This window comes from Podarcis bocagei (assembly GCF_964188305.1).
Source record: "Podarcis bocagei genome assembly, chromosome: 2".
NCBI classification, from domain to species: domain Eukaryota; kingdom Metazoa; phylum Chordata; class Lepidosauria; order Squamata; family Lacertidae; genus Podarcis; species Podarcis bocagei.
In genome coordinates this window covers 9,957,294-9,974,980 of record NC_138126.1, presented here as the reverse complement: position 1 = coordinate 9,974,980, position 17,687 = coordinate 9,957,294, and the positions used below count along the sequence as shown (strand labels likewise).

Genomic DNA, 17,687 nt, shown 5'->3' with positions numbered 1-17,687 from the left:
GAACACAGGGAAGGTGTCCTGCAAAATGTATAGGGCAGCACAGCCTATGGGGCCCCTTCCGGAAGCTGCAGGACTGCAGCTCCCATCCTCTCTGACCCCTGGCCATGCTGGATGGGTCAAAGGGGAGTTGGAGTCCAGCATTATCCAGAGGACACCCCATTTGAGGCCCCTGATAGACAGAATCCAGCCTGTAAATACGGAACGTTAATGCATCAACCCTAAACACGTATAACTGGGCCGAAGCCCCACTCAATGCAATGAGGTTTATTTCTGACAACGTGTGGAGATGGGGAGGCTGTATTTGCAGAGGACCTTTGAAGCTGACGCCCTGCTCAATTTCTTTTTTATTTTCTTCCCATCTGAGGTCTGCAGAGTAAGGAGCTTTCCTGCCTGATGTGGGGGAACGGGTTCATTTTTTAGTCCTCTATTAATCCAATTATGCATGCATTTTCACAGCTGCATAAGGTCTTGTGGGGAGAGGAAGGTTTCGTAGAATCGCAGAGCTGCAAGTGTCCCTGAGGGTCATCTAGTCCCACCCCCTACAGTGCAGGAAACCTTTGCCAAACGTGGGGCTCAACCCACAACCCTGGGATTAAGAGTCTCATGCTCTGCCAAATCAGACATCTCAACAGGAAAACAAGACTGAAGGTGAGGAAAAGATGATTTATTGGGACTGTTAAAAGTGTGACTGTCTCTTTAAGAAGAAGCAAGCTGCAGAGGGAATTCTGGAGAAAGTAAGGAAAATGAATTTTCTCAAAGGTCCCCTTGAAAAACTGCCCAAGGTTATCCTGGTGGGTAAATGTTATTTATATCAGTCACTCTGGTCTGGAGACAAACTCCTGCTGGGCCTGAGAGGCAGATCTAGTCTCCTCAGGAGATACTGAGGGGGGTTTCATTTCCCCACAGAGTAAAGAAAGGGAGGAGGGTCTCTCCAGAGAACGAGGCTCCTGAGAACGTGTAGAGTTCAGCTCCTGAGTCAGCGTCAGAGAAAGACACACGTCCCCCTTCATAGTCCAGAGTCACCCGGATCCTCCTGGGCTCCTCACTCAGGGACAGAAGAGAGGGATCAGGGGAGGTGCAGACCCAGTACTTCCCTCTCCACTTCTCCACAGCCCAGATCCCCCACTCAGGACTGAAGTTGAAAAAGCCGTTTCTCCTCACAGACTTCCTGGCAACCCCCAAAGCCCACGATTCCACACTTCCCACAGTGACTTCCCAGAAATGTCTGCCTGCTGTGAATCCCTCACGTCCCAACACACAAGGCCATTGAATGAATCTCTCAGGATTATCAGGCAGGGTTTGAGGTTTGTCTCCCAATCTCACGCTTTTCCGATCCTTGGACAGGATGAGTTGGGGATGGGCTGTGTCTGGATCCAGAGTGACATTTGCTGTTGGGGAGAAGATGAGGGAAAGAGAAGATCAGGCAGAGTCAGCGGAGAGAGAGAGATGGACATCCTAATCCAAGAAACACCCAAAAACCCAGATTCCCTTTCAGGTCAAGGGGATTAATTTGCATCACATGCTAGACTGAGACTCCTCCTTGCAGACTTTGATCAGAATAAATATCTTCTGGTTGGCTTTTAACTCAGTTTCCTTCACTTTCTTATATTCAATGTCCATTGTGCCTGCCCTCCTTCCAACCCAGGCATTTTTTAAGGGGAAAAACCACCCAGGAACCCTTTTACTCAGCTCTTCTGTGTTATCTAAGAGGAAAGAGAGGAGAACTGGAGGAGGCAGGAGAGGAGAGAAGCTGCTTTCCTCTGACAATCTCTGTGGGAATTGGCCTTTGGGGACCTCTGGGTTGGGCTGGGGGAGGAGGACCCCCTGTTCTAATAATAATAATAATAATAATAATAATAATAATAATAATAATAATAATAATATCAACATTTGCATACTGCCCATCATATGTAGGGGTATCATTTTTAATACCCCTACTATATGTAGGCTGTAGTAGGTGTGATATATTGCTAGTAGCAATGCTCTTAACTTTCAACAACAAAAGAATAAGAATAATACATATTGCTCCCTCACTTGCCACATGAAATATTTGGGCACATGTTCACATCTTTCTGAATGTAAGTGTGCACAGAACAATTTATTAACCTGTTGAACATCTGCATGTGGACTCTCCTTAAGGGCAGGGGGGTCTTAACTCTTGCCCTCCCGGACTCCTTCTCCAAGATCTTGTAGCTGAGCCAGCGTCCTTTTGGTTCAACCACAAGAGAAGGGGTTTTTTCCAGCTGTTTTGGGACTACAACTCCCATGATCCCTAGCTAACAGGACCAGTGGTCAGGGATTATGGGAATTGTAGTGCTGAAACATCTGGAGGGTTGAGGTTGCCTATGCCTGTTCTAATGCAATATTAAAATTTTCATGGGTTCTTGTAAACCAAAAAAAAAAGAACAAAAAACCTTGGGGACATTTTGCCAAATTTTAAGAAATTTTGATCATGAAAATAGAAGACATGGCTGGGAAAAAGAGGACACATGGCAACCAGGCCTGAAAAAGGTCACATGATGGAAAAGCAACCCGACTCTCTTTAGCCAGGAGGAAAGCTCTTCCCTCCTCCGCCTGATCCTTCTGGGAAGTTTCTCTCTCCCCCTTCAAGTCCACCTTCTCTGCCTTTGTGGCACAAACAGCAGGGCTAAAGTCAAGCGGTGGATGGTTCTCCACTGTACAGAAGAGACTCTTGACCCCCCCATGAAACACTAGTCTCCCCCCCTCCTGTCAATTGGGGTCTCCATGTGAAATTTACCTCTCTGGAGACTTCTGAGTGACTGGACATCTGAGGAAGCAAAAATATAGGCTTAATGGTCTACACTGCAATAGTTCAAAGAAAATATTTTTACAAAACATCACCATAACATAGCATCTGTTGTTTCCTTGTTTCTAGCAAAAGATGACATCATAAAACAAGTAATTGGAAGACAACAACTGTAGGCCTAAGAATTAAAACAACTAACGTGTTTAGCTGTGATTCCAGCATTGCAGGGGGTTGGGCTAGATCAGGGGTCAGCAAACATTTTCAGCAGGGGGCCGGTCCACTGTCCCTCAGACTTAATTCGTTCTGGAGGTCCGTTCTTAACCTGAAACTGTTCTTAACCTGAAGCACCACTTTAGCTAATGGGGCCTCCTGCTGCCGCTGCGCCACCGAAGCACGATTTCTGTTCTCATCCTGAAGCAAAGTTCTTAACCCGAGGTAATATTTCTGGGTTAGCGGAGTCTGTAACCTGAAGCGTCTGTAACCTGAAGCATTTGTAACCCAAGGTACCACTGTATTTTGGAAAAAAATGAACAAAATCCTATGCCCCACAAATAACCCAGAGATGCATTTTAAATAAAAGGACACATTCTACTCATGTAAAAACAAGCTGATTCCCGGACAGTCCGCAGGTGGGATTCAGAAGAAGATTGGGCCAGATCCAGCTCCTGGGCCTTAGTTTGCCTACCGATGAACTAGATGACCCTTAGGATCCTTTCAAACTCTACTATTCCATGATTCCATGGGGAAATCAGAAATGGTAGACCATACTAGAAAATGGTGGAATACAATCATTCAGAATCCACGAATGAAATGGGGATCTGTACTGGAGGGCTGGAGGAAGGTTAACATCTGCACCAAGTAAACTTGTGGGGAAAAGCTATTTAAACCGGAATTTCCAAGCATGCTGACAAACCAAACTGCAGAGGATGAATCAGCAGAGCTTTGCACTGTACTTCCAAGGGTCTCGTGCAATGGGAAGTCGTCTCTCATGGAATGGGTCTGATCTCATAAGAACAGTGGGAAGTCTCAGGAGATGGGGATGGCTGATGAGGTTGAAACTGAGGAGGAGGCAGCTCAGGCCTTGCTCTGCTGCTGGGAGACCAGTCTGGGCAGGAGGTGGAGGAGGGACTGGGTGCTTGCGGGTGCCCTTTTTAACACACTTCACGAGGGGGAAATCCAAGCAAATCTAGAGAAGCCGCCAAAGAACCTCTCCAGATTGTGTGGAGGGAAAACAAAATGCAAGGGAGGTTCCCTATACATGAGAACCAGAAACCATGGACACTGGACTGACCCTGCAGGATCCTCCTTAAGGGCTTTTGTAAGATATTGTAAGGCTCTGAGGATTTTCCCTACAAACAAGCAGCATACAGATTTTAGGAAAGAAATCGAGGGTGAAACCAGGATACTAGTCTATAGGCTGGAATGGAACTCAGACTGGTGTGCAGGTTCTTCGCAGGGATAAGCTCTGCCCCCAATCCAAGTCTTCAAACCTCCCTCCCAGTTCCTTCATGGGACAGACAAAGAACCCAAACCCCCTAGAGGACTGTTTCCCAGAGTGACGCCATTGATGGGGGTCCCAAAGTCAGCAGAATGGACAGGAACACCCATGAAATATCAGTCCCCATCCCTCCTGTAAAATTGTTCCTCCCCTGGAAATATACCTTTCTGAAGCTGTTTTCTGTATAACACTGCATCTGAGGAAGCAAAAAGATATAAAGTGTAAGGGCAACACTCTTCCACCTGAAATAAATCTCCACACAAAAGTAACACTTCATAATGTGGCATCCTTGAATTGACTCCATTCAGAGCGGGAGAACCTCCCAAAGGACAACCCCAGATTGTGTAGACTGGTAACCAAAAGGAAAAGGAGGTTCCGTAGAATTGAAAAGAGATACACTCTGGTTCAGGCTTTCTTTACAGGATCCAGCGTCACAATATACATGGGCCGTTCTGGGGGACAGGAAATGAAGGCTGGAGCCCCAAGAAGGAAGGTATCCTGGGGTTACTCAATTCCATGCAGTAAGAGCCTGGCATGTTCAGTTCTGAAGAAATAATAGAAATCCCAGTGTGAAATCCTGGCAGCCATTTTTCATTACCTTTCCATTGTTTCATTGCATCCTCCACAAGGTGATTTAGATCACAGGATTCCAAGATCCTGTTCCTCAGCTCTGGAGGGAAAGGCAGTGGGTTCTCTGGACTCTCTCTTTTCTCATACCTGGTGAAAAGAAAAACAATGAATGGCCCCATTGTGGCACCGTCTCCCTAATTATTGCAGGAGATCTCAATAACATGAACATAGTTGAAGTTCATTTCCCAACAGGTAATTCAACGTGATCTGTTGACACCCACCTCCAAGCCCTGGCCAATGGCTTCGTAAGGATGCTAAACAGCACAAGGGACAAGAGGCAACCCTGTGCGACATCACCGGAGGGCTCCCATGGCTTCAAACTCTGCTGCCCCATAACAACTTTCTGGGAAGGTCCCAGGACGTAAGGGCCAAACCCCTGAAATGGAGTGCCTGCAATCCCTCCCTACCTGAGCCTCTCCAGAAGAAGAAGAAGAAGAAGAAGAAGAAGAAGAAGAAGAAGAAGAAGAAGAAGAAGAAGAAGAGGAGGAGGAGTTTGGATTTGATATCCTGCTTTATCATGACCCTAAGGAGTCTCAAAGTGGCTAACAATCTCCTTTCCCTTCCTCCCCCACAACAAACACTCTGTGAGGTGAGTGGGGCTGAGAGACTTCAGAGAAGTGTGACTGGCCCAAGGTCACCCAGCAGCTGCATGTGGAGGAGCTGAGACGCGAACCCGGTTAACCCAGATTACGAGTCCACCGCTCTTAACCACTACACCACGCTGGCTAGTTAGTGATCTCAAAAGCTGCCAAGCGGTCAAGGAGAACAACCTCCACCCTCCCTGCACCCCCTCTCTCACACAGGAAGTGCGCAACCCCATGCACCATGGGACTCTCCCTCCAGAGGCATCAAACAACCTGACTTTCACCCCCCACTCAAGACCACCTTCAGCCTCTCACTTGGAAACGCTCCCAAGAAAAAGAGCCAACCCATTCTAGACAAACAGACTTTCCCTCCCTAAGTGCCTCAAAGGGGCTGAGTTACCAGAGTTGGGGGGCTTCCAGCTGGACGTAGAAAGATACTGGTACATCCTAAGCTGTTCCCAGGGATCTTTGGCACTTTCTCTTCTACATGTTTGAAATTACCAAAGTCAATGAACAGAAGGTGGAAGAGAAAGAAAAGAGCCCCATCCCTGTGTGAAGTGATGTGGGGAGGGAGGGAGGAGGCAGCTGACCTTGATCCTTGGAGGGAGAATTGGGGGGCTACAAGTTCAGAAGAGGAGGCCCTGCTTTTACCTGTGAGATGCCTCAGGGAGTGAGTCCTCCAGTCTCCCCCCTGCAGCCCCTGGGGGGCCATGTCTGAGGTTCTTGCATCTCAGCTTCAAAGAGTGATGCTAATGGAAATGAGCCAGATCCACTTACCTCTGCAAGGTCCTTCTCACATCCTAGAGGGGAAAAGAGAAGAGAATTCACTGCACACCACAGGCCACACTAGGAAGACCCCCTCAGACCCTGGCCCTCAGATGTCAGTCTGCCTGGCACATGCCAAGGTCTTGGGTAGGAATGGCTGAATCAGCCAGTTTTGGTTTCTCACAGCTTTTATTTCTCCAATCTGAAATTATTAATTTTTCCAGTATCAAGTTCTCCACATTTCCACATCTGGTTACAATTATTTTTTAAGAATCCTTATGAAAATCCACCAATATTTTAGGGAAATTTAATATTTGTGGGTTCAGGAGAAGATTCCATCCCATCTCTTCTCTTCGATTATAATTAATTAACTTTAATCCCACTTGCATTGTGCCATTCAGACGTAAGGAAGCCTACAAGATAATCCTACCAGGGAACTGTCCCAAGTTGTCTTCCACAGAAGTCCCCAAATTTCAAATTCTACTTTCCAGCTGGAAATTTAAAAAGCACCTGCAGCATAAAATGCCTCCAAAGGGCTAATAAAACAGCTCCGTGTTTCTTTGGGTTCATCCACACTTCTGCTTTTCCTGTGTCTAGAAAACACGGGTCCAAGTGGTTTTGCCTTTGCCCTGCCGCTTTCCCTCAGGGAAAACCTGCTCCTTAGTTCAAAATCAAAGCAAACGTCAATCCGGAGAAAACCAGGCTGACGTTTGCTCTCATTCAGCAGTAGAGAGCAGATTTTCCTTGAGGAAAGGCGTGGGACAAGCAGCAGTCTGGATGAGTCCCTCTGTCTTACTCTTTGGTCACTGTGACTGAGCACCATTTTGGGACGCTCTGTATCCATTGTGAAGGGGATCAACCAAGAAGTTGTGGAGGGAAGTGGAAAAGAAGCTTGGTCAAGAGACTGGCTCATGTCAGAAGGAGGCCTGAACTCATCCTCGCACAGGGCAGGAGATCCAGTCTTTAAATTTCTTCCAATCTTCTTCCACTGACTCTTCTCCCTGGTCTCGGATTCTGCCAGTCATCTCCGCCAATTCCATGTAGTCTATCACCTTCATCTGCCATTCTTCCAGGGTGGGTAGGTCTTGTGTCTTCCAATACTTTGCAATAAGTATTCTCGCTGCTGTTGTAGCATACATAAAGAAAGTTCTATCCTTCTTTGGCACCAATTGGCCGACAATGCCCAGGAAAAGGCCTCTGGTTAATTCAGAAAGGTATATTTAAATACCTTTTTCATTTCATTATATATCATCTCCCAGAAAGCCTTAATCCTTGGGCATGTCCACCAAAGGTGAAAGAATGTACCTTCAGTTTCTTTATATTTCCAACACTTATTATCGGGCAAATGATAGATTTTTGCAAGCTTAACTGGTGTCATGTACCACCTGTATATCATTTTCATAATATTCTCTCTTAAGGCATTACATGCCGTAAACTTCATACCTGTGGTCCATAACTTTTCCCAGTCAGCCATCATAATGTTATGTCCAACATCTTGTGCCCATTTAATCATAGCAGATTTCACCATTTCATCCTGAGTATTCCATTCCAACAGCAGATTATACATTCTTGACAAAGTCTTAGTATTGGGATCTAACAGTTCTGTTTCCAATTTTGATTTTTCCACCTGGAAGCCAATTTTCTTATCCACATTGAATGTCTCCATTATTTGGTAATAATGAAGCCAATCTCGCACTTTATTTTTTAATTTTTCAAAGCTCTGCAGTTTCAATCTATCTCCCTCTTGTTCCAAAATTTCCCAATATTTCGGCTATTTGGCCTCCATATTGAGCTTTTTCTGAGCCTTCGCTTCCATCGGTGACAACCACCTTGGGGTTTTATTTTCAAACAGGTCCTTATATCTTATCCAAACGTTAAACAATGCTTTCCTGACTATGTAGTTTTTAAAAGCTTTATGCGCTTTGACCTTATCGTACCATAAATATGCATGCCACCCAAATACATTGTTAAAACCTTCTAAATCCAAAATGTCTGTGTTTTCATGAAGCAGCCATTCTTTCAACCAGCAAAGAGCTGCTGATTCATAGTAAAGTTTAAGGTCTGGCAGGGCAAATCCACCTCTTTCTTTTGCATCCGTTAATATTTTAAATTTTATTCTAGGCTTCTTGCCCTGCCAGACAAATCTAGAAATATCTCTTTGCCACTTCTTGAAACAATCCATTTTATCCAAAATCTGCAATGTTTGAAACAAAAACAACATTCTTGGCAATACATTCATCTTTATCGCAGCTATACGGCCTAGCAGTGAAAGCTTCAAATTTGACCATATTTCTAGATCTTTTTTCACTTCCGCCAGCATTTCTCGTAGTTATCCTTAAATAGATTCACATTCTTAGCTGTCATGTTAACCCCCAGGTATTTCACCTTATTAACCAGTGTTAAACCTGTCTCCTTCTGAAACCTCTCTCTTTCAATCGCTGTTAGATTTTTCTCTAAAACCTTAGTTTTTAACTTGTTCAACTTAAATCCTGCGACCTGACCAAATTCTTTAATCAGTTCCAACACTCTTTTAGTACTAGATTCTGGCTCCTGTAACGTTAATACTAAATCATCTGCAAATGCTCTCAATTTGTACTGTTTGACTCCGACATGTATACCTTCAACCAATTGGTCCCTTCTAATCATATTTAAAAGGACCTCCAGGACCGATATAAAAAGCAATGGGGAAATTGGGCATCCTTGTCGTGTCCCTTTCTCTATCTTAAATTCCTCTGTCACCACGTTGTTAACAATTAGTTTGGCCTTTTGTTCAGAGTATATTGCACCTATACCATTTCCAAAAGCTTGACCAACGCCCATCCCCTGTAAATTCTTCTTCATAAAGCTCCAAGAGATATTGTCAAAGGCTTTCTCCGCGTCCACAAATATCAATACTGCCTTTATATTTATATTTTCTTGCAATTTTTCTAAAATATTTATAATGTTTCTCATATTGTCAGACAAGTGTCTACCCAGGAGAAAGCCTGTTTGATCTTTATGGATCCCTTCCACTAGTACTTTTTAAAATCTTTTTGCCAAAATGTCTGCAAAAAATTTATAATCCACATTAAACAGCGATATGGGGCGGTAGTTCTTGAGCTGCGTCTTTTCAGTCTCTGTCTTCGGTATAAGTGTGATATACGCTTCCTTCCACGATTCCGGTGCCTTTTTCCCTTCCAATATTTCATTACAGACTTCCTTTAAAGGTTGTATTAGCCATTCTTTCAAAGATTTATAGTATCTAGAAGTCAATCCGTCCGGTCCTGGAGATTTACCCAATTGCATACTCTGAATGGCACCTTCTACCTCTTGTTCAGTTATTTTATAGTTCAACATTAGTTTGTTTTCTTGAGAGATTTTTTGTAATCCATTTGTTTTCAAAAACCGATCTATGTCAATTTTCTTTTGAGGCCCTTGTGTATATAATTGTTTAAAGTATCTCTGGAAACACTTTCTAATTTCCACTAGGTTCTGTATATTCTTTCCTTCCACTTCCAAATTTGTAATAGTATTAAGTTTCTGTCTTTTTTTCATTTGCCAAGCCAACAGTTTCCCACATTTGTTAGCCGACTCGAATGTCTTTTGTTTCATCTGTTTAATTTTCCATTCGATTTCCTGATTCATCATTTTCATATATTGTACTTGGTACAACTTTATTTCTCTTAAAATCTCCTGCGACTTTGCTTTTGCTCTCAATTTCTTCTCACTTTCCTTTATTTTCTCCAAAATTTTATCTTTCTTCTCGTTTTGAGTTCTCTTCTTTATAGCATTCTGTTGTATCAGAAACCCTCTCATAACCGCTTTACTTGCGTCCCAGATTACTCTTTTTTCAACCGTAGTATTCATGTTTATCTCGAAATAGTCTCTCAAAGTTTTTTGGGCCTTCTTAGTCACTTCTTCACTCCTAAACAAGGTGTCATTCATCCTCCATCTGAAAGAGCCAGTTGGTGTTAGTTGCATCTCCATCTTCACAGCATTATGGCCGGAGCAAGTTTTAGGACAAATTTCCACTTTTCTTGTCTTTGGAGCCAGTACTCTAGTTACCCATATTTGGTCAATTCTTGTCCAAGTCATTTTGGCTTCAGAGAAAAAGGTTCCCTCTCTGCCTAAGGGGTTCTTTGTTCTCCAAATATCAACTAAATCCAGATTATCAGTCATTTCAAAAAAGGTTTTTGGTAGTCTACCATCCTTAAAAACTACCTGTCTTTGTGCCTTGTCCATATTTGTAGACACCACTCCGTTCATATCCCCCATCAAGATCACATTATAATCCATATAGTCCATCAAAGTCTTGTGCAGTTTTTTAAAGAATTCTGATTTTCCCTCATTTGGTGCATAAACTCCTACTATCAAAAATTTCTCTCCTTGTGTTTGAATTTCAATTGCAACCCATCTTCCTTGATCATCTTTAAAAATAAATTTCGGTGATAAGCTCTCCTTAGCGTAAATCACTACTCCTCTTTTTTTGACTTTGTCCGATGAAATAAATTCTTGCCCCAATCTTTTATTTATCAATACTTTCCTGTGTAGTCTTATCACATGTGTTTCCTGTAAACAGATCAAGTCCAAATGTTCCTTTTTTAATATATGAAAGATTTTTTTCCTCTTATGGGAGGAGTTAAGACCATTGGTATTCCAACTTAATAGTTGCAGGGCCATGGTGTAGTTACTTTGCTTTTCCTCCAACCGCGCCGAGTGCTTGTTCTTGTTCTGTCGGTGGTGTCACTTTTCCTAGATCGTCCAATCCGAGAGGCAGTATTGCTTTGTCTAGTATTCCTCTTTCCAGTACTCCTGGCTCTTCTCCAGATCCTTTCTGTAAATCTTCCTCCTGGTCCCTCAAAAATCTTTCCTTGTCGTCCACTGATCTTATTTTTGTATTTCTTCCTTTGAAGCTAAAAGATAGGCCTTGGGGGAATTCCCACCTAAAAACAATTCTATTGCTTCTCAGCAGACCAACCAAATCTCTGTAGTCAGATCTAAGGTCCAAAAGGTATTTCGGGATGTCTTTGAATATCTCCACTCTTGACTGATGTATTACCAAAGTCTTCTGGAAGTGCAGACTCAAGATTTTGTCTCTCTCCTCTTTTGTCCGGAGGGTAATCAAACAGTCTCTCACCCTGTTCTTCTTCCCCCCTCCTCCAAGCCTAAAGGCCCTCACTATCTTGATTTCTCCCTTTTCCAAATCTGATTTCCAAAAGTCTGCAATTTCCTGCATGAGAAAATCAACCAAGTTATCTTTCTCAGCTTCAGGTACGGCTCTGATCCTTAGGTTCGTTTGTTTCTCCTTCAATTCGATCATAGACAATGTCGACCTATGAACATCCAGTTGCCTTTGAATGGGTGGTAGCTTCTCCTCTACTGCCACTGCTTTTTCCTTAGCTCCTTCAGCTATCTGTCGGGTCTGGGTAGATTCCTAAGTAATAAATGACAAGGGGAAATAAACTCAATTTAGCTGCATTCAAAGGTGAACTTGCCTAATTCGCTCTTGCTGAAAAAATATGGAGACCAAAACAGAGCTTTAAAATTCTGATATTTTCAAGCTTCACCCAGCCAGGTAATATTCACAAAAAATGTATTTATGAGGGTAAAGTATAGGCCAAAATATTTATACAAGGAGGTAGCTACCCTAACATCTGATTCATTTTCAGAACAATAAATTAATAAACAGACTGATATGAAAAATGAGGAGAAGCTGAAATGGGCAGATTTCCCCATCACTTCTCAGTCCTGACTCAATTCTCCTTCTCCTCCTTCTCCTTCTCCTTCTCCTTCTCCCTCTCCCTCTCCTTCTTCTTCTTCCCCTCCTCCTCCTCCTCTTCTATTGAATTTATACACTGCCCTATACCTGGAGGTCTCAAGTGCTTGTTCCCTGTCTAGTAACAACAGAGACACTTACAAGGAGGTCTTTGCTTTCCTTGTCCAGATCTGCTTGATAGGCCGGAATTTCCTCTCTCTCTTTCCTCAGAATCTCCAGGCGGTGACAGATCTCTCCCTAAAGAGAAAAGGGAAAACTCAGCTTCGATTGAGACACACAGAGAGATGAAAATCACAATGGCTTCTTGCGCCCAGTGGCCTTGCTAGAATAGCAAAGTAGTTTCCTGGAGGAAATAAAAGTACAGAGGTTTTCAGCGTTTTTGGGCCCACGGCTCCATGGATCAACTACCTTCTATCTTCAGCACCCCTGTGGGGCTCAGGATCCCAGTTAGGTCCCCCCTTGCCTGCAGATCTTGCAGCCCCTCACCTTTTCTCAAACACCCTCCCTTGTGGCGTGATCTCTCAGCCTCCTCTCCTTTCCTTGGGGGTCCCAGCCTGACTTCTCATCTTGAGGTCTCAGGGAGAAGTGGGAAGAGGAGGAGGAAGCTAAGGCAGGATCCAACCTGGGATGTATCAGTCTAGCCTCAAAGAGATAGTGAGGTCAGCCCAAGAGGCGAGAGATGCAGGGATAGACCAGAGCGTCTCAAAATTTGGGGTGGGAGGAGATCCTCAGCCCCCCCCCGAAACATCATTGCAGAGGCTCCACGGCACCCCCAGAATAAGCCACCAGCAGGTGCTTCCACTCCCCACTCCCAAATCTGCTTCCAACAGATACTTGGGGGGGTGGGATCCTGCACCATCTGGTCAATTCCTGGCTAACAGCCCCCTCGCCCCCCGCTGATCCCTTGCTGCTCTCTGTTTTGCAGGGCATTGAGGAGGCATCCTGGTAACCAAAGGAGACATGTACTTAGTTGTCTATGTGCAATTTACATTTGTACGTTCTAAATATGTTCTAAATATTGCTGGGGGATGTGGACGAGGTTAACCCTTTCTCTCCCTGCCAAGGTCCCAGTCCAAATCTTTGAAGCTGCTGTGAGTATTTCAAGATCCCCTTGTCCCCCTGGCAGAGAGAAAGACTTCAGCTCCCCCCTCCAGCCACCCCAGGAGCCCTCAGGCTTCCCCTGGGCTGCTTCCAAGGCGATAAACAACGACCAATCAATGCCATGCCTACTTTGGACCTGAGAAGTAAAAAGAAAACCTCCCAAGAAGAATCCACAGCGATTTATTTCTCCCCCCCTCCAGATCCAGGGATCTCCTACCTTGTATTCCTCGGAAGCCTCCTCCAGAGGAATCACCTTGTGATTTTCATGTTCCTTTGATTTGTCGCACACCACGCAGATGGGGGTTTCGTGGACTTTGCAGAAGAGCTTGAGGGGCTCCTGGTGCTTCTCACAGACTCCTCCTTTCCCTCCTTCCTCCTTTCCCTCTTGAAGGCTGAGATTCTTCACTATTTCCGCCACATTAGCCAGTTGCCGGTTGGAGACGAGGCTCCTTCTCTGGACTCTTTCTCTGCACTGGGGACAGGAAGCCTCTGCCTCCGATTCCCCCCAGAACAGGACCAGGCAGGATCGGCAGAAGTTGTGCCCACACTCTGGGATGGTCACTGGATCCTTGAAGTAATCCAGGCAGATGGAGCAAGTGGCTTCATCACGGAGACGCTGGATGTGACCCCCTGCAGCAGCCATGGCTCCCTCATGCTGAAGACTCAGTTAAGTTTCGCTTTTTCAGTTTTCAGTCACTGGGAGTTTCCCTTCCTGGAAATGACTCAGTGATCACGTGATCTTTGTTTTTTAAACAAAACATGTCTCCAGATCTTTGTAGTTGCTGAATGTTTTCTCAAGAAGCAGCGAATGCTTTTGAATTGCTTCCCATGCTTTTGCTTACACACAAACACACACGTACCTAGTAAGTTGTGGTATTCATGCTGCAACATTTTTCATTCATAGGCTTCCTTGTCATTTTTGAATTGGAGAAAATCTGCCTCTGCCCTAAATGGACAGGAGTCCTGATTTAGGAAGCGGGACTTGATTCCGTGAAGAGAACTCCTAAAAGTCTGGTTGCTAGTTCTAACTTATCCCTTTTTAGCATGCTGGCAAAGAACTTCAGATTGAAACAGACGCTTTCAGCCTTGCCCACCTGGTGCCCTCTGTTTGCTGAAGACTACAGCTCCCATCATCCCTGGCCAGGACATCTGCAGGTATGGTTGGGAAGACCTTGCAGAGCCACTGCCAGTCAGTGGAGGCAAGACTGACCTCGATGGACCTGGCAGAAGGCACCATCTGCATGGTGGCAGCCCAGTTATGGCGTTCCTTCCCTAGATATGAATGCTATTATTATTAATCAATATTACTACACAGTGTAAAGTCTTCCTATATTCCTAATAAAGTGTGGTGCCTTCCAATGGCTGAAAAACCTGGAGGGCTTTAACAGGGGATTAGATACAATTCCTGGAGGATAATACTTTGGTAGGGGGCTCGGGTGGCGCTGTGGGTTAAACCACAGGGTCTAGGGCTTGCCGATCAGAAGGTTGGCAGTTTGAATCCCTGCAATGGGGTGAGCTCCCGTTGCTCAGTCCCTGCTCCTGCCAACCTAGCAGTTCAAAAGCACACTAAAGTGCAAGTAGATAAATAGGTACCGCTCTGGCGGGAAGGTAAACGGCGTTTCTGTGCGCTGCTCTGGTTGGCCAGAAGCGGCTTAGTCATGCTGGCCACATGACCCAGAAGCTGTACGCCGGCTCCCTCAGCCAACAAAGCGAGATGAGCGCCGCAACCCCAGAGTTGGTCACGACTGGACCTAATGGTCAGGGGTCCCTTTACCTTTACCTGAAGACTTTGGATGGTTATATGCTCTGCCTCTGGCTGGAAGCAGGAATCCTCCTGAATAGCAGCTGCTGGAGCCTCCAGGAGGGGCGCTTGTTCCCAGGTCCTGCTTAGGGGTTTCCCACACACATAATGTTTAAAAAATGTTTTTGGTTTCACCTGCAGGTAAAAGGAGAGAGCTCAAGACGGAGATTTCCCACCAAGGGAAGCTGTGCCAGAGGGAATATCCCTTAGGAACATTCCTTTGTTAGCTGAGATTGCAGAGCAAAAGCGTGAGTCCAAAGGACACCAGGGAGCAAATAAACGCAGCCATCACCCAGAAGTCCAGTTTCCTTTAGTGAAAGCCCAGTGCACTTTGGAGCAGAAAAGCCCTTCTCTTCAAATCCTGGGAGGAACGGCCAGCACAGTTTGCGTCTGGGGAGGCTGAATGCCGAAGAACATCCTCATGAATGCTCCATGTGTGGGGAGAGCTTCCAGCGAGGATCCGCCCTGACTGAGCACCAGAGGATCTACATGGGAGAGGAAGTGTATGAATAGTCTGAGGACGAGAAATCCTTTCCCCAGTGAGAGATCTCATGGAAGAGAAACCACACAAGTGCTCCCACATATCAGACGACACAGCGATTCTTCAAACAGCTCTTGTTTATTCACAGACCCAGAACAGAACTTAACTGAAGGGTTCAGCCAATCTGCTTATGCAAAGCTCAACTACAAAGCAACAGTAACAACTTTCTGCAACTATCCAATCACTGAACGTCACTTTCAATTCCTTATTTGCATATGTGGACCTGAGTGAAAACTATTTGCAGTATCCCCCGGCTGGCCCAGGGTGAGAACTTCAGTACATAACAAAAAGCGTGAGTCCAAAGGACACCAGGGAGCAAATGAACGCAGCCATCACCCAGAAGTCCAGTTCCCTTTAGTGGAAGCCCAGTGCACTTTGGAGCAGAAAGCCCTTCTCCTCAAATCCTGGGAGGAACGGCCAGCACAGTTTGCGTCTGGGGAGGCTGAATGCCGAAGAACATCCTCATGAATGCTCCATGTGTGGAGAGAGCTTCCAGCGAGGATCCGCCCTGGCTGAGCACCAGAGGATGCACATGGGAGAGGAAGCATACGAATGGTCTGAGGGCGAGAAGCCCTTTCCCCAGTGAGAGATCTGGGTGCGCCATCAGAGAGGCCTCATGGAAGAGAAACCACAGAAGTGCTCCCATTGTGGGGAAAGCTTCAGCCAGAGGACCAGTTTGGTGAGTCACCTGCAAATCCACACGGGAGAGAGGCCTCACGAATTCCTGGACCGGAGAGATACGTTACTCAAACACCGGAGAACCCACACAGGGGAGAAGCCGGACGAGTGCCATGATTGTGGGAGAAACTTCAACCACCCGTGCAACTTAATTGAACATCGGAAGACACACACAGGGGAGAAACCCCACCGAGTGTGGGGCAAGTTTCCATCACCCTTGTAGGTTGATTGACCATCAGAACATCCACACAGGAGAGAAGCCTCACAAATGCCCTGAGTGCAGGAAAAACACTTCTCAGTGAGATACGCTGATCAAACACCAAAGGACCCACGCGGAGGAGAAACCTTATGAATGCCCCGAGTGCGGAAAAAGCTACATGCAGAGGAAGGGATTAATCGGACACCAGATAATTCATTTAGGGAATACGACCAGCAAATATTCTTGAAAAGTGCCACATTCCACAGAAAAAAAGAGGGAGAAATGTTGGTTACATCCTGATTTGCAGTGGAGAACACACATCTTATCTATGTCACAAGACATAGGCGGATGGCCAGTTGTTGTTGTTAATTCAAGAAAGTTCTCTGTTGAGGCTTCCTGCCCCAGGAGGGGACAAACAAAACTGCCCACCCCCTGCTCTGGTCCCCACGATGGATGGAGGCAGGGAGGCAGAGACACATTATCTCCACATTGCAGATTCTCATAGCACTAGAAGTTGTGGCCCCCAAACAAAGCTGATTGTTGGGAGATCCAGGACAGAAAAAAGCATTTCGTTGTAGAGCGTGTAAATGAACCATGGAACTCACTGCCACTGGAGGCAGAGATGGCAACCAACTTAAAATCATGGAATTGCAGAGCTGAACGGTACAACCAGGGTCACCTAGTCCAGATCTCTGCAGTGCAGGAATCTTTTGCCCAACGTGGTGCTCAAACCAGTGACCCTTAGATTAAGGCTATCATGCTCCACCCATTGAGCTGGGGACAAATTCATGGAGCACTAGGCTGTGAAGCACAATGGCTCTGCTCTGCCTCCACAGTCCAGAGGCAGAAGGCTTCTAAATCTCAGGTGCTGGAAACTGCAAGGAGGGGAGGGAGGCTGGTTTTGCTCTCTGGTCCCCCTTGCAGGTGTCCCACGGGCGTCTGGGTGGCCCCTCTTGGGCGCTGGACCAAATGGGACACTTTTGTGTCCTTCCATGGGGTGAGTGGAAACTCACAGGGAAACGTATGATGACACACAAACATCGCCAACATCATATAGGGGGTGGAGCAAGGGGAGGTGGCCCTCAGGCAGGTGGGGGGCGGCAAAGGTGTCTTTATTTTGACATCTGCCACCACCCCATGGGAAATGCAGGAAAAGGAGATCAGGCAGCACCGGTCAGTAGTTGACGGCCCTGATAGTGGAGCCGGAGAAAGTCCTACCTGATCTTTGAGGGGTCAATTCCACAGGCATTTGTTGTTCTAGCTCTTAGTATCCCAGGAGAGAAATCAGATGCAGCTGGTGCTGAAAAGACCCTCCTTGGGGGAGCATTGTGCTTTTGGGGTGGGGCTGAGGAACACAGGGAAGGTGTC

The 17,687-nt window shown here is 45.7% G+C and overlaps 1 protein-coding gene across 1 annotated transcript; it reads right to left on the bottom strand.

Annotated features, from left to right (window-relative positions):
• Positions 1–648: 648 nt before the first annotated feature.
• LOC308579515 (zinc finger protein RFP-like) lies at positions 649–14,999 on the bottom strand. The gene is made up of 5 exons (XM_081180570.1): positions 13,318–14,999; positions 12,141–12,236; positions 10,914–11,657; positions 6,277–6,279; positions 649–1,404 (listed from the first exon to the last, which is right to left on the bottom strand). The coding sequence occupies exons 1-5, from the start codon at positions 13,741–13,743 to the stop codon at positions 871–873; spliced, it is 1,803 nt and encodes a 600-aa protein (XP_081036696.1). The 5' UTR covers positions 13,744–14,999; the 3' UTR covers positions 649–870.
• Positions 15,000–17,687: the final 2,688 nt, after the last annotated feature.